A 16341-nucleotide genomic window follows, 5' to 3' on the forward strand; every position below is an offset into this window, starting at 1 on the left:
TATTACGAAACTTTAGATTCATATTTCACTAATGGAGTTACTCCTCCTTTTGTCTTTGTATCACCTTTCCTGGGTTGAGAAGAACAATGATCTGAAGACTTATTTTTATAAACATTTATTTTGGCAGCAGTGGTAACTGAATTTACCTGCTCTCTGCCCAGTGAAAAATGATTACTTTGAAACTGGATCAGTGCCCTGATGTAATTAGAATATGAATCACAAAGAGTTATGCCAGTACTACAAGGCAGTAGGGAAGGGTCAAAAAGAAGGGGCCTGAGTGGCAACTGTTGGAGAAGGGAGGCACCCAAGGGACGGGTGTGAAGCCGCTGCTCAGCCCCTGGCTTTCTTATCACACCTCCACAGTTTTATATTCTTTTAGTTCATTTGTATTTATGCAAAATCAATGCAAAAGATGATCTGACTGGAATAGCAGTGGTTTACACCTTATTGTCAGAAGGGGAAATGAGCACTGGAGCCACATGGCAGTGTGGAATCAGGGCTCCAACAATGCCATTTGATAACACATGGCACACACAGACAATAGCAGTCTAAACAATATCAATGTCTTCCCTTAGTGATTTGCTAAAGCTGATTCACTCCACTAGCTGCCTCAGCACAAGTCAGGGTGACACTGAGGACAAAGAGATGGGAAGAGGTGACACACTATGGTGAGGAAAGGATGGGAACTGCTTCAGCCAGAACAGATACAAATGGGAAAATCATGGTCTGGTTACTTGCAGTATTAAATTAGAATCTGCTGGCTGATTTATTGTCACTGTCCTTCTATCCCACTGTTCTGGTGGTCACTTATGTCCTCAAAGCAAGAATACCTGATCCTGTGACTCAGCTTCCGACCTGCATTTGTACATACAAATGGGTGGTGCTGTCAGAAACTTCTGCTTGGAAGGAAGAAAAGAATAAGAATCTTCAAAACAGCTTAGTCAGAAGTGGAACAGAAATTTTCCCTATGACTATCTCATCAATTTTAGAAGATTGTTGCTTTTTATTTTGTTTTCCCATCCTCTTGTTGCTATCCAAGCAGTTTTTCAACCCCTCTGATCTTTACTGCCTTGTTTTCTGGTGATAACCATAAGAAATTTGGACTTTACTCATGAACGAAAAATGTCACTGTAAGAGAAATCAATGAAAGTTACAACAACACGTTAGAAAACAGATACCTTTGCATTTAAAATCACACAGTAACATAGTAAACTGTGTAAGATCAACCAAAACTTAATATACCTGCAATATCATAGCTGATTCACTCAAGAAATCCTCCACGCTCTGACTTTCAGGGTTAAATTTGTTAAGCTGTTGCACAATTAGTGCAATAAGTTCTCTGTGGCTGACCATCTTCACCATGGAGAATCCTATAAATACAGAAAATCATTATTTTTTCGTGCCTCCTTCAGTTGTGGCATAATGCACAGTGATAGGCTCATACAGAAGTTACCCTGCAGTAATGTAGAAGAGAACATTTAGGTCAAACTTTCAAAATCACAGTTACTCAGAACAGCTGACAGGAGAAATGAAAATACAGTACAAACATCAAGAAAATAGAAGACAAAATGACATACTGTAAATATCTCAAAATATCTTAAGGATAAATGCTACTGCACCAGGTTATTTGACAAAATATAATTAAAGATAATATAGAAAAAAGCATGGATTTTTGCCTGTGTGCATACAGGTCCTACTTAACACACTGCTCTTCCCAGTGAGATGCATCAGGAAGCAAAATTCTAGTCTTAAATTTCATCACATATTGCTGTAAACAGCCTGTTTTTCAAAAGCAACAAAAGAACAGGAACAGAGAGGAATTATAAGGAAGCAGTGACTGTTGGTCAGCAGGCTGGGCCATGATCACAGCATTTCAGTGGTCTGGGCCACTGCCAAGGTTTCTGAAGGCACAGCAGTTGAGTATTTATGTTTGATGATTTGCTTGTGAAATGACTGGATTTTGTCTATCTCAAATGAAGCCTTACCCATATGTCTGAGAATGTGTAGGACTTGTTACCTCGATTTTAATGTTCAGACGACAAAAACTATAATGCATTTTTTCCTCCACACACATGTTGTTGTGTATGAAAGACCAATCACAGCAATTATCAGGCCTGAAAGTCATTAAGCTGATTTAGCAATGGGAAAAAATGAGAACAAAAGCAACTTTCCATGGTGAAAATAAAAATGTAATTTTGATAATAGTTCTTGTATTTTATATATCATAATATTTTGACGTCAGAAAAGAATGCCTGATCCAGATGATTCATTCCCAGTGTGGTAAACATAATTCATTTCTTGCTTTTAAATATTATGATAACATTTCCAGACACAGTGGTATTGTACTCTGCCTTTCAGCACCATCTTACTCAGTAATTGCCTAAATAGCATTTTTCATTACTAATCTCAAAGAACTGAAAAAAGGAGTTTGTCTGTGATTATGTTCAATATAGCCATTTAGGTACCTGTTATGATAAGACAAAATGTCCAAATAAAAAAAAAAAAGTCCAGCAAAACAGGGCTGGATCATGACAAGGATGGCAAATACAGAAAGAGGCACCACTGTGCAAGGGAATCACTGTTACTCCACTCCTCTGAGAATCATTTTTTTCTCAGGTAAGAACCTGCCAAGGTTCTTACACTCACAAGGGATTTTGGATAAGCAAGGGAGAAATATCTCTGTACTTCAGAGTGAATCATAATTCAGGCTCCAACAGCTCTGCCAGTAATAAATGCCTTTTGTTCTGGCATACCAGTAAGAAATTTGAGCTCTCATGCTCTGATATCCACACCTCCCCCCAAATAACAATCATTAAACCCCGAAACTGGAATGTGAAAACTAAAATGCCTTCAGATCTCTGAACATACAGGGGTTCTTAATAGAAAGGACCCCACTTTTAATTAAAGAAGCTGCTATTATTATTGTCAATGTTTACCTTGATATATACATCAGGAATAAAATGCTTTTTGTATGGGATGCACCCTTATTTCCACACAATCGATTAGAAAACTACTCCAATTATTATGTATAAAAAGGATATAAATTTATACTGTGTATAAAATGGCAGAAATTTTCTTCCATTATCAGCTGTAGATTTCAGTTAAAGGAGGTGAGAACCTGACTTAACCTTATTTTATGGTGCCGCTTGGAGATATTTTGAAAGCAATTACAGAGGATAAGAGTGGCCACAATTGTAGGAATTGGTTTCAGTGACCTGAAAGGTTCTTTCAGGTTTTACATCTGCCCCCAACGTTCCTGGCCTAGAAAGACTGTGATTGCATTTCCTCTAATGAAAGCTGTTCTTAAAAAGAGCTGAACTAAGCCTCCCTGCAAAATTCAGACAGATCAGATGGAAAATGTTCACTTTGAGGATCTTAATTTTAATTTTTATGTATTTCAATGTTTTGCATACCTACTGCAAGTGTTTTCCTTAACATGACAGGGTATTTTTTATCTCTTATCTTGTACAGCTTTACAAATCAATACTTATTGTACAAAACCTTCTGCAAATAAGTCGTACTGTGTTTATGAGGTGGATTAGCAAATGGACACCAAGGCTGGCTACTTGCCCAAAATTTCAGGGAGCAAAGCCCAGCAAACCTGTCCACAGTGTAACACACTTGTAAGATCCCTTGATGCTTTCTATTGTACTTAGAAGCACCTAATAAATAAGAACACTGAAAGAGAGCAGGTTTAGGTTAGATATTAAGGAGGAATTCTTTCCTGGGAGGGTGGTGAGGCTCTGGCACAGGTTGCCCCGTCCCTGGCAGTGTTGCAGGCCCGGCTGGACGGGGCTTGGAGCAACCGGCTCCAGAGGGGGGTGTCCCTGCCCAGGGCGGGGGCGTTGGGAACGGATGAACTTTAAGGTTCCTTCCTACCCAACCCATTCTGTGATTCGAGGATTGTATGAAAATAAAGGAACGAAGGAGCCACGAGCCTGCCCGGGGCACGCGCCACTTTCACGGATCGGGAATTGCACCCGGCTCTTTCCGGACGTGTCACGTACGGCCACATCTGCCTTGCACCGCCGCTGCCGGTCCCGTCCCCGGCTGTCCCCGCCGCTCCCGCTCCCGTCCCTGGCTGTTCCCGGCGCTCCCCATCCCGTTCCCAGCGGTGCCGCCGGGCGCGGTGCCTCCAGGAGCAGGGACCCCGCGCGCGCCGTTGTCAAGGAGCGCGAGGGCTGCTGGGAGCTGTAGTCCTGCCGCGAGCCTGCCTCAGTGCTGCGAAACGGCGCGACCGGGGACCCGGAACTACACGAGCAGGGAAACAAGATGGCGGCGGTTGTTTGCTGCCGTTGCCACGGAGCTAATGCCTTGCCCCCCCCCGGGTGTTTCCGCTCATGGGCAGCCAGCGGTCGGTGACGCGCCGGTTGCCGGGGCACGGAGAGCGCTGGCGGGCGCAGCTAGAGCCTGCGATTCCCGAGCGGACGCGCGCAGAGCGGCCCGCGGAAAACTACAACTCCCGGCAGCCACTGCAACAAGGCGGTCGCCGGGGCGCGGCCTGCGCGGCACGCAGCCTCCCCGCCCCCTTCACGTGTTACGCAAATGAGCAGTCTGGTGGGCGGGGCGACTGCGCGGGCCCGCCCCGGGCCGCCCCCCGATTGGGTGGGGAGGGGAGGGCGCGGGGGCGGTGTCGCGCACGCGCGGTGGGGCGGCGCTGCCGCCGGCCGCGCAATGTTTTGGGGGCGGTCGGGGCGGCGCGGAGCCGCCGGACGGTCCCTGCGCTGACGGGAGCGCCCGGCCGCCGCTCCGCGGGAAGAGGCGGCGGAGCAGGAGGAGAACGCGACCCGGCGGAGCCTCCCAGCGCGGGGCACGGCTCGCCTCGGTCCTCTGAGAGGCGCGGGCGTGGAGCCGGCAGCTCCCGTGGCGGCGGCGGCGGCAGCGGGGTGTCAGCGGCCGCGGTGATGATGAACAGGTTCAGAAAGTGGCTGTACAAACCCAAGGCAAGTTGCGAGGAGCCGCCGCTGCCCGGGGTCACCGTCACCCCGCGGGTGGAAGTCGGGACGCGCTTCCCGGCGGTTCCCGGCGGATGCCGGCGCGCAGCCGCGGGTCGCTCCGCGGCCGGGAGGCGCCGTGCGGGGCGAGCGGAGCCCGCGGGCGCTCGCGCGGGTCCCGGAGCGCGGCCGCGGGAGCGGCTCCGGCGGCGCGGAGCGCGTCGCCCGCTGCGGCGGGGGATGACAAAGCAGAGCGGGAGCCGCGGGGCCGCTCCGGCCCGGGGCGGGCTCGGGGCTCTGCCGGCACCGCGGAGAGGCTGCGGAGCTGGCGGCGGTGCCCGGCCGTGCCCGAGCAGCGCTCCCGGGCGGGCTGCGCCGAGCCCGGACCCGGGAGATGTTCGGGCGCTCCTGTTGTGCCACTAACGCTGCGTGTGTACACCTGGAAACTTCGTAAGTTAGGAGATTTATTGGAAGGTGCTCTGTAGGTGAGTGTTTTGTGCCCTTCTCGCTTGGAAATTCTTGGAAGGAATCCAGGAATCGCAGTTTGCTTTGCAACGAAATTATCATCTTCTGGCTCGAGTTAAGTAACAACTGTCTGGAGAGTGATCTTGTCTGGCATGTGATGTTCGGCTCGTAAATCAAGGACGTTACTGGTTTTGAAGATCTATAGCATCTTTTTTCTTGTCCAGCCGTTACAGCAGTCAGTGTAGTCATTCACTTTCTGAAGTATTTGATTTAATTTTGGTTTCTGTTGGTCACTATCAGTCGTTTTTTTCTATGCTTTGCTATCACTGTTGGGTCTCAGTTTGTAAACCTTCCATGTACTCAGTTGTTTCGGCTGAATTATGGCCAGTGTGTTGCAGTGGAAAAAAAAAAAGCCGAGGTGATGCTGCAAAATAAAAGTTCATATTATGCTTGCTTTATGGATTTTACATGTAGTACTAACTCTTGAGTACTGCTGAAGAGCAACTAAATGTCAGCTATTGCTGCTAATAACTGCAAGGGAGATAATAGATTTAGTAACCAAAATACAGTAACAAGTTATAGATAACTTTAAGTGGATTTTCTTATTTTTATATGTTTTATACAAGGGAAGAATAGTTAATGAACAAAAAGGAAAACTCTTAATCTTAAATGGGGAGGAAATCTTTGTGAATACAGCGTTTGTCACTGTGTTTTAAACAAAACTCACTAGACTTCACATTGTTTTACTTTCTAATGGCAATTTTTTTGTGATAAAATTTGGTTTTTAATATACTATCCCTTTGTTGTAAGGTGTGTGTTTGGCATTCAGAGTCTGTATCAAACAATGTATACTTAAAGTTCTGTGGGACTTCTCTGGGGTGAAGGAACTTTTCAAGCCTGTTGCATGACACTGGGCCTCATAAATCAGGAACACCTATTGATGTTGGTTTAGAACCAGCACCACTGCTTTTTGATGTGTATTTATACCTTCTTTGCCAACAGTTTTTCTTAGTTTCAGTAGCTCACAGCATCATTTTTGTTCTGGTATTCAGAATGGGTTGCTGGCGAATTGTAAGAGCTTCAGAAAAAGGCATTTTTCCTGGTGTACCTGTTGAGTGGGCGTGGATCGTGTCATTAAATACACAGAGGTTTGAATAGCACTTCTTTTATAGAAGGTGAGGCAGAGGATCTCATATGTAGAGACTGTACCTTTCCTGGTTGTATTGCTTGCTTTTCTATTTAAAGGAATTTGCAAGGATTCCTTCCCAAAATATCAGTGGGTTCCAGAGTCTGTTTTGTAGAGGACTTTGGTGAATACTCTGGTGGGGGCTCTCAGGTCTCAGGATTTATGTTACTTGTGGTACTGTGGGTTCCAGGTGCATTTTATCTGTTAAGTTTTGCTGCTCCCAGTGATGGGGAATACTTCTGAAGTATTCCAGGTCCTACTGCCATATAATAGGACTTCTGTATGGCAGCAGATTTTGATACCACTGGATGTTTGGCCCAGAGCTTTGGCTGTTCAGAGGTACGTTTGAAGGCGAGGAGTGGGATGACATCAGAGTGCAGCAAATTCATAGTACAGCCTGCTCAGAAACCCGAGTATATGATTTAGCTTAATCCTAGGGGAACTATTTCATCATTCATCCCTGAAAAAACACAGCCCCAAAATATGTAAATTAATTCAGCTTAATCTTTTTAAATGGTGGAGACAAGGAAATGAAATAGAGCAGAGTGCATAACAAGGTGGAATCACAAAAGTCTTGGGGTAATCATGAGTTACTGCAAGATGCAGGATGTGCATCGAGCAAGGATATTTACTTGGTAACTGCTGCATCTGTTTGAACATACCAAGAATGGGAGAGAAAATGTGGGTGTAGGAAGTGGAAAGTCTTGACTAATGTTGCGAGCCTGTCACGAGAACAGCACGGCTTCCCTAGATCCTTGTTCAGTGAGTGCTCTTCCTGCCCAGCTCTGTTCCTCAGGTATGCTGATATGCCAGATTCTGATAAACTGCATCAAATGCCAGTGGTAGAGGTAACCAGAGGATGACATAAATAGCAGTGACGTGATCTGTAGAGCTGCCGGGAGGCAGATTTTAACTGATGTATTGGAGACAGAGCAGAGACAAGATTTTGTTTCCAGCCTCCTGTGCCACATCGATTGTTGTTTAATTTTTAAAATGTTGTCTGTAATATGTGTTTTGCTTTTGGGAACTGTGGATTCAATGCATTTTTAAGTGTTTGGAGGGAGGATGGTGTTTGCTTCTGAACACTTTTGCAGAGGGGTGGTTTGAAGCAGTAGTGTTCTTGAATTGCGGCACATCTGTGGAGCAGCAGTTACTCTGTTTGACCTCCTCAGGACACTGCAGGCTTCCCAGGCATCACCACCTTTCTGAGACAGAGGAATGATCCTGTCTAAATCAAGATATTTGTCTGTGTGCACAGATATAATAGAAATGTTCCCTGCCACTTCTGGGAATTTCTTATCTTGTACCTGCTGGAGCATTCCACAGGTGTCCAGTCAGAACCTGCTCCCAGGCAGATCTGAATGTCCAGCAAAAATACAAAACTGGGCTGGTTTTGCAGAGATCTGAAATGCATTTGATGTCCAGAGAATTCAGAATAATTTCTGTGAATGCTGCTGCTTAAATCTGGAGACTAGCTTGAAAAATGCATGGGTAACTAGCTCGTAGGGGTACCTGCTTTGAATTGAGCTCATATTTATTGATATTTTGAAAGAGCTGTTTTGTGTATGATGGGGTGAAAAAGTAGTCTGTCTCTAACAACAACTTGAATGTGTTTTTTAATCTGTTTAGCATAACAGACTGAAACATCTTCAGTGTATGTTTATTTTGCATGTTTTTATTGTAAAAATATTGCTTATTTGGTGTTTATATCTCTGAATTGTGTTGCTCCTAGTTTCTTTCACATAGTAAATGTGAACTTCTAGCAGTTATGTTCCTGTAATTCAGTCAAAATTTGTAGTCGTTGGTAGTAAAGCTACTGCTTTGTGAATGCCTGGCCCCAGTTAAGGGATGCTCACAAAATATGCATGAAGTCTGGAGGTTTTGTCGGTGTGTTTTGTAACACCCCCTTCTCTAAGACTGACCGAGGTGCAGCTGTGCCCTCAGCGTCTGTTTTAAATCAAAGGCTGGCTGACTCCCATGGGGCTGTGAAGGTGGGTTCAGGGAAATGGCCCCAGCTTGTAGCTAGCAGTGAGCACTTACTGGCAAGTGGGTACTCAGCGCAGCTCTTTCACACCCTTCAGAGGCTGAGCGTCTTCTCCCCCTGGAGTGCTTGAGATGCTGAGAATTGTAGTTACTTTCTTCCCCTGTGTTTGTTCTGAAATACTGTTCATGGGTTTCTTAAATCTGATAATTACTTTCTACAGCTGGATTAGCAGATAAATCTTCAAGAGGTTCTTGTTAATTTGTGTCTGCAGTGGTGCTCTGTGATCAGAAATAGCATTTAGGGATAAGTGGAATGGCAGTACTTGGAGAAGGTTTGTTTCTATGTCTGTGCATAGTGCCTTTTTAGTACCTTTTTAAAGGATCTTAGCTATATTTCTATAAAAGTAAGCCATAGCTAGTAATAATTGTTGCTACTTACAGTTGATAAAGGACTTGGAACAGCAGATAGGTATGCTAATTAAAAAAAAAAGGCTTAATAGATAGTAAAAGGGTATCTTGGAACAAGCAAATAAGATGAAGAGAGTATGCCTAGTGAATCTAGAGCAATCACTTAAAGTAGAAAAGTGAGAGCCAGTGGCAAAACTCAAAAATAGCCAAGTAACCTCTAGGAGGTTCTGTATTACTTAGAGAACTGCTCAAAAAAAAAAAAAAAAAAAAACCCAAAAAAACAAGTCCTAGGTGAATGTTGAACACCAAAAACTTCACAAAGAGTAATCTTTCTCAGCAGCCTTGTAACCTGACTCCAAAAAGTAAAAGATGGGAAATACAAGAAATACAATAGGAAATAGCTGATTGGATTTTTTTAACGGTATGAGAAGAAACATGTTTGCAGGATTTTTTTTTGTAGGAAAAGATTGTAAGTAGAAAAAGGGATTTTAAATATGAATAGAAGTTTATTAGAAGAATGGAAGGCAGTAAAAAAGTAGACAGTTAACTGTGCTTAATATAATGCAAAAAGCATTTTTAAAATTGGATCAGTAGATTCAGATGCAGGAAGAGAGAGAATTATTTTAAGTAGCATCTAAATGCATGGAAATGGTCAGAAATTAAAAAGGACAAAGCTGCTGGAATAGCCAAACAACTATTGATACTAGTTTTGGGGGGAGTGAATAAAAAAAGAAGGATGATTTCCCAGTGATAGCAGCTAGCATCTTATTTTAGCTGTGATTTCCAAATCTTAAAAGTGAAAGGTTTGCTATTCACAGAAGAGAATTAGAGCGAGTTTATTCTTGGGAGAAATGTCTTAAAATGAACAGTGAAAGAACAGGTAAATGCTATTTATAACTTACTTTCGTTTGACTGGTGCCATACAGTATTCAAAACCTTTGGGCACAGCAGTTTGTGAACAAAATTTATTATTTAGTGTAATATTTATATTAGCAACTAATGACTTTCCAAGACAGAAGATTGAGGAGTTTTTCTTACTTGAGAAAACAGCTGTTACTGGCTTTTTGAAAAGTCACTGTTTTAATGATTAGCTCTTTGATCTCACTTAACTGTGTAATTATTCTTGTTGCCCCTCTCTGATCAGTCTGCAGCTATTTAGCTACATTAATCAGTGTTATTGATAACAATCCTGAGGAAGGCAACTTATAAATCATCATGCATTATTCAGTTTTGCATATTGAATTGCTTCATTTTAGAAGCACCATCTAGTGGTTTGAACACAAGTGTGGGAGCTAATAATTCTTTGCTGATGTATTGTAGCACTGCAGCTAAATCAAGACAATTACTTGCAGTCATATTGTTTCTTAGCCTTAGTTTACCTGTAGCTGAAAAAGGGGAGGAGGCCTCTATTGCAATTGTCTAAGAGAATTGCTTGTTTAATTACTCTGATATGAAATGTATTTGTACCTTGTGAAATTATTTTTTGATGTGGGTTGTGGTGAGCAGAATCATAATATATCAGATCCAGGGTCCATCTAGCCTGGTGTGATGTCTGGTGGTTATCTCTTTCTCTGTCCTGCAGAAATTGCCTAGGGACAAAGAGATGAATGGAAACCGCTGTTTCCTCTGGGCTCTTTTAAAAAAATTGGTAGTCTGCAGCATAGGAGTTTGTTGAGCTACAGATTGTGCTCTTAAAATTCAACAGCTCATGAAGTTGTTTTTTTTAAATGACTAATAATTTTTCAATTCATTCATATTTCGGGTCTCCATAATAACTGCTGACTTCTTAGTGCTTAAAGCTGAGTTTGATTCCAGTGGAGTAAACATTTTCTTTAGAAGCTTTTTCAAACAGCCAGGGGTGTTACCTAATGTGTCCCTTGTCCTGCAGACTCATCTTCTGCTGTTTCTCCAGGAAACCTGATTTGGATGTTTAGATTCTGTTGTTCTCCTCCCACAATGTGATGGTACTTAACAGAATTTAGAAAATAATTACTCCTTAAAAATCACAATGAATTTGTCCTAGGTTATTTTAGAGAAATGACAAAAAAAAAAAAGCTCCCACTAAGAATATCCTCAGCACTGGACCACAGTAGAACATTTTCTTACTGAACTAACTGAAAAATAAACAGTGCAAATGCTGTTGATATGCTGCATTAAACTGCTTTAATAGTTATGATGATCTACTTTCCTGGCAGTTGTGCTGGCAATATTGACTTAAATTAATTCAGTAAAACTATTTTTAAATAATGGTGTTAAAAATAAATTGATTGAAGGCTGTGTATGTTTATTTGGCTCATGTTTGAAGACTGACCCACCTTCATAGTGCATGTGAAAGAGCAAGTTTCTCCAGCTTGGTTGTTGTACTGGAGGATGATGCTGAATTTGAGTCTGTCTTACCTGTTCTCAGCTGAGTCTTTGTTTTCATCTTGAATGTACTCAATATTCCAACTATTCATTGTGTCTCAAATGACAAGCTGGGATCACTGGTGTAATGGCCATGTGCCCCCTGCTGCATTCAGGAAGTGAGCTGCTGCATTCCATGCTAGCTGAGGCTCCTGAATCCTATAAACTCGAGCTGCCCCTAAGTCAGCTAAAGCAAAGCACTCAGCCTGGCTCTGGTGGACAGCTCAGTGTAACAGGATATGGTTTTCCTTTGAGGCAGTGTCAGCTGCCTGCTGCTTGAAAACAGGTAAGTGACAGAAGTTGTAATGAATTTTCTAGAAGTCTAGATTTAGGGTGGAGCAAAGAATGAGATTTTTTGGGAGATAGAATATTCAGACAATTAAATATAAAACATTCCTGGCTCACTATACCTTGCTGGTGTGACTGTAAGGTCTTGCTCTTATTTATTTTGATGATGAGGGTCAGACTTATAACATCCTGTTTGTCTGTTCTACCCTGCAGCCTGTAGGGTTTTCCTGTTTGTCACTCCAGTAGTCAGTGGCTTTTTTTGCATTACTATTTAGACCTCTAGCTTGACAATTCCTCTTGACCTTCCTGATCCCATAGATGATGGTTCTTCCTCTGATCCTTCTACATGCACATCCCTCTCCTCCATTGCTGTTACTGCTTTTGATACTGTTCAGAAATAAGATGCCCTGAAAAGCTGATAAACAGGAGCCGGGTTGTGTCTCTACTTGGCTTAGTCTTGGTAGGCCATAAGCTTGGTTTTCTTCTCTTGTAGGGTCTTTATTCATACTTGATAGTCATTCAGAATGAATAATATAAGAGTGGGCATCACATCAGTACTGGGTGAATGAATGAAAGGGAAGCAAATGGGGGAAAAGAAACTGGAGGAGACGGGTGAAGAAGATGGGGTTAAAGAAAAGACTTGGCATAGAAATGTTAGAAAAATAGTTTGAGAGAGGAAAAAGGGAGGATGACTCTTCTACTCTTTCAAAATGCATGTTCTTTATTTTGAAATGGAACACAGGTTAATTTAAATCAGGGTGATGTTTATGCTGGAATGTGTTAATTCCTGTCATCAAGTGGCACTTTGATCTCTGAGAATCATAGGTGGCAGAGGCTAAACTAACCGGATGCTCAGGGTGTTCTGCATTTCTGCTTTGCATTCTTCTAATTCTCACCTTCCTTTGTAGCCTTTAAATGTAGGAAACATTTCCTGACATTCTGAAGTTCATCAGATGTTCAAAACCACAGTTTTTTCAGGCTATTGTTTCCTGCCAAGAAATGACCTGAGCTTGAAAGGGGTCTTGAGTGTTTGTCTAGAAATGACTTTTGGATGTTTGTCATCTAATAAACTTTTTTATGAATGGTGTGGGCTCTCATAGTAATGTCTCTTTGTCTAATTCTCCTTCTCAAAGCACCAATCTCCAGGCAGAAATTTTACCTTTCTGTGTTGGTCCAGTTGTTGAAGTCTGTGTGCTCTTAGCATACAAATGAGAACATACCAGCATTCTGCCTGTAAAACCCTCCAAATCCTCTCAAAGCGCACTGTCTGCTTTTTACTTTTTTTTCAAGATGCCTGTATAGGGAGTGGATGTCTGCATTGCTAAATATTTAATGTTTTTTTCTAAGTATTTTTTGTAAAGCTGGACCAGTACATCTGGTCTTGTCAACAGCCTTACAAAAATGTCTTGATGGAATTGATGTCATTTTATGGTGCAAGATGGATGGAAGCCCTTACAGAATAAGCAAGAGTTAGTATGATGCAAGGAACAGGCAAAAGTGCAGAGGCCCTTCAAATCTCATCTGGAACCCATGATTTATTTTGCTGTGTATTTTAAGGAATCTTGCAGGTCCTCACCAAGGTGTAAGAGATGAAGTGAGAATGGCAGCTAGCTTTTTCTGTGTCCCTTGGTGATGAGTGGTGGTTACAAGAGGTGCTGTAAGGACATGTGGTGCCATGGGTGCTTATTGCAAGTGTGCAACACAGGTCTTGTTTGTGTGGCTGTAATTTTGATTGCAGTGATTTTTCTTTAAGTCTGTTTCTCTTTGACATGAATGTTCATGGTGGAGAGTTTGGCTGGATTTAAAGGTTTGTTTTCAAGACCATAGGTAGCAGTGTGTTCTTTTGAGGAATGATCTTCCTGTGCACTGCACAGCTATCTTACTTTTTTTTTGTAAAAAGTTGAGCATAAGGAAGTTATGTCATGATCAGGAGGAAATAATTGGAAGAGGCCTGATGTTAAAAAATGCTTATTGTGCACTGACAGGTGCTCACTGGTGTTAATTGTTAATTTGGCTAATATTTTCTTTATATTGAAGTGGTTGAGAACTGATGTGTTCATGTAGGAGAGTCTGGTTTCAGCTATCGTGGTGGTGTTCTGGAGTTACTTTATGCAAGAGTATCTTCAGTAGTTTTATTCTATTTTGATAATTCCTTTGTTAATGGTTTTGTTGAAGCAGCTGACTAAGTATATTTGAAGAGAGTATTACATGCACAGCAAGTATCCTCATTTTCAGTAAGACTGGTTTTTGTGGATGTTTTTTTGTTTGCTTTGCTGTTATTTGGGTTTTTTAAATTTTTTGTTGGTTTAAATTTTTTTCCCCTAGGTTATATCATACCCTTGTATCCAAAAGTTTTGTTTACTGCTTGCAATGTCTTCTGTTTCCCTAACATTACTTCCACCTAGATTTTTTTGGTGGTGTTTTGTGCATAATTGCAAACCTGCTATAAATTTCTTTCCTTCTTGATTTCAGTCAGGGTACTTGACAAATACTAAACCTGATAGTAGTGGTGACAGCAGGAAGACAGGGACTGAAGTAGAAAGGCAGTAGGCTTTTTTCTCTTCACTTCTCTCACTAGAAGAGACAAGGAAGCAAGGCTTCTTATTGGGCATTTAAGCATTTATCTTTATTTTAGAGTCTGTATTCTGTTGACAATTTTTTTTGTCCAGTGATTTTTAAAGTTATATTTTCTCAATTAATTTGCCACACTATTTCCTTTGACAGTTAGTTTATTTCAGGAAGCCTTCGTCTTAGGTTGTAATTGTTTTTCAGTTTACTTCTTTTTCTCTTGAAATTTGAGAGTTACTGTTTGGCAGTTTCATAGTAGACAGTCCTGTGTATAATTGATACAATAAACCAATAAGTTAATGTTAAAATAACTCTTCTGAATTTTGAAGTATTTTTAGATCTGGAACTAGGATGCATTTATTTTTTTTTTAATGAATGAATCTTTGAAAAAATGACATGCTTTTCAGAATGAAAACATTAAAACCATGTTGTGCTCTGCATTAGAAATGTTCTGTTAATTTCTTGGTGTAATATATGTACATCTGTCCTCATGGATATCTAATCTACTGTTCTGATGTTAACAATGTGGTGTTGGTGAATTGTAGGTGCCTCATTGTGTTTATTTCCTGTGTGAAATAAAGAGGTTGTCTGTTGTATCATGTCATCTGACTTGTTCAGTGCATTTGATTAGCTTTTGGGTTAATTTAGAAAAGAAATGTCTAGTAGAAATTTGTACTTCGTGAGAAATCATATGCTGTGTAAGACGATAATTCATGAGTAATCCTGAAGAGTTAAGAGGTGACAACCTTTCTCCTGGAAACATTAGTTTTACTGTAAGAAGGATAAGCACAATTTTGCTTAAGCCCAGAGTCATTTGTTATCAGTCAGGTCAAGCAGTGAAATATTGTGAGGTTGGTTCCAGCTCTTTTTACAGTTATTTCTCAGTCTATATATATTCACATGTGCCTGCATGTTGTGTGTGATCCAAAGTTGTGTATCATCTGTGCATCTTTCAAATACAAATAGTCATGCTTCCTGTCTCTAAAATGGGGGATTGAGGCATGAAGGTGATAAGAGATTATTTGGTGCCCTAAATGTAGGTCAATAGCCAAACTAGCCAGAAAAGCTTAATTTGGAGGTTTCTCAACCATTTCATTCCTTATTTGCCACTTCTTTCTATCCAATGCTTTTTATGAGATGATTTTTCCTTTTAGGTTACCCTGCAATATCATTTTACAGCTGAAGCAATAGACCAGATTGTATGTACTTTGCTATTCAAAGATTGGAGTGCAACTTACTGCTGCCATATGTTTAGATTTAGTGTCCAACTCCTTCTTACAAATGAGAACATATGGGAGATAGGTAATGGTGATTTTCAACTGTTAATTAGTCATGGTTAAAACGATGCCTCACTAACCATCCCTCCAGTTAGTTCTTTCTCATCTCCCCCTCGTGGTAGCATCTCTGGTGTATGTGGACTTGCAAAACTTCTGAGGGGGAAAAAAAAGTTTCCTTCCACTAAAATGCTTCTGTAATTTGAAGGGTGTGAGTCATCGACTGAGGTGGGGCCTTTTACTTCCAGATTTTATGTTTTGCTTGCTTTTTGTGAAATCAAATTGCTGATGTAATGCTGCATAGTAAAATAGGAATTAGATGCTAAATGCTGGTACCTGTAATGTAAACAGGCTTTATAGTGTTGGATAAAAGTTTTATGACTTTTTTTTAATGATAAAAGTAATGACTAATCTTAACCTTTGAGCCTGTTCATTGCAAACTCATGGTAGGATGTGGATTTTACTTACTCGGTCGCAGTCTGGTTACTTGAACCCTGTTACTACACACAGTTACTCCCTTCTTTTACTGCTTATTAGGCAACTTTTCTATTGCAATGACTGAAATGTTGTATAAAATAACATATGGTCAAATGTATTAGTGCAGTAGTGATTGCTTCAGAGCAGAGAGATACATATTTGCCTGTCTCCAGTGTCCAGGATACCTGACTCTCATCAAGAATTTTTGTGCACTCCCTTTGTGAATTTTAAGTCAATCAGGACAGTAATGAAAATGTAGAAATGCTGCTGGTGCTCAGCTGGTTTTTCAACTTGCAGCCATGTGCTCCTGTCTTACCTCCCTGATGTTGATGTTGGAAATTTTGTAGCTGTGTCT

General features: G+C 41.5%; 2 protein-coding genes across 6 annotated transcripts in view; one reads left to right on the forward strand and one right to left on the reverse strand.

Annotated features, from left to right (window-relative positions):
- The window catches only part of CFAP99 (cilia and flagella associated protein 99), a 53019-nt gene extending 48758 nt beyond the window's left edge, over positions 1-4261 (reverse strand). The window contains exons 1-2 of the mRNA XM_053976455.1: positions 4008-4261; positions 1243-1370 (exon numbers count right to left, since the gene is read on the reverse strand). Of these exons, the coding sequence (XP_053832430.1) occupies positions 1243-1370; positions 4008-4101 (222 nt within the window). The 5' untranslated portion in view covers positions 4102-4261. The remainder of the gene's footprint in view (positions 1-1242; positions 1371-4007) is intronic.
- A 513-nt stretch (positions 4262-4774) lies between these two features.
- ZFYVE28 (zinc finger FYVE-type containing 28) overlaps positions 4775-16341 on the forward strand; it is a 146008-nt gene continuing 134441 nt past the window's right edge. For all 5 annotated transcript variants that reach the window (XM_053976114.1, XM_053976115.1, XM_053976116.1 and 2 more), the window contains exon 1: positions 4775-4943. In XM_053976114.1, coding sequence (XP_053832089.1) covers positions 4905-4943 — 39 coding nt within the window. In that variant the 5' untranslated portion in view covers positions 4775-4904. The remainder of the gene's footprint in view (positions 4944-16341) is intronic.

The sequence above is a fragment of the Vidua macroura genome, chromosome 4 (genome assembly GCF_024509145.1).
Source record: "Vidua macroura isolate BioBank_ID:100142 chromosome 4, ASM2450914v1, whole genome shotgun sequence".
Taxonomy (NCBI): Eukaryota; Metazoa; Chordata; class Aves; order Passeriformes; family Viduidae; genus Vidua; species Vidua macroura.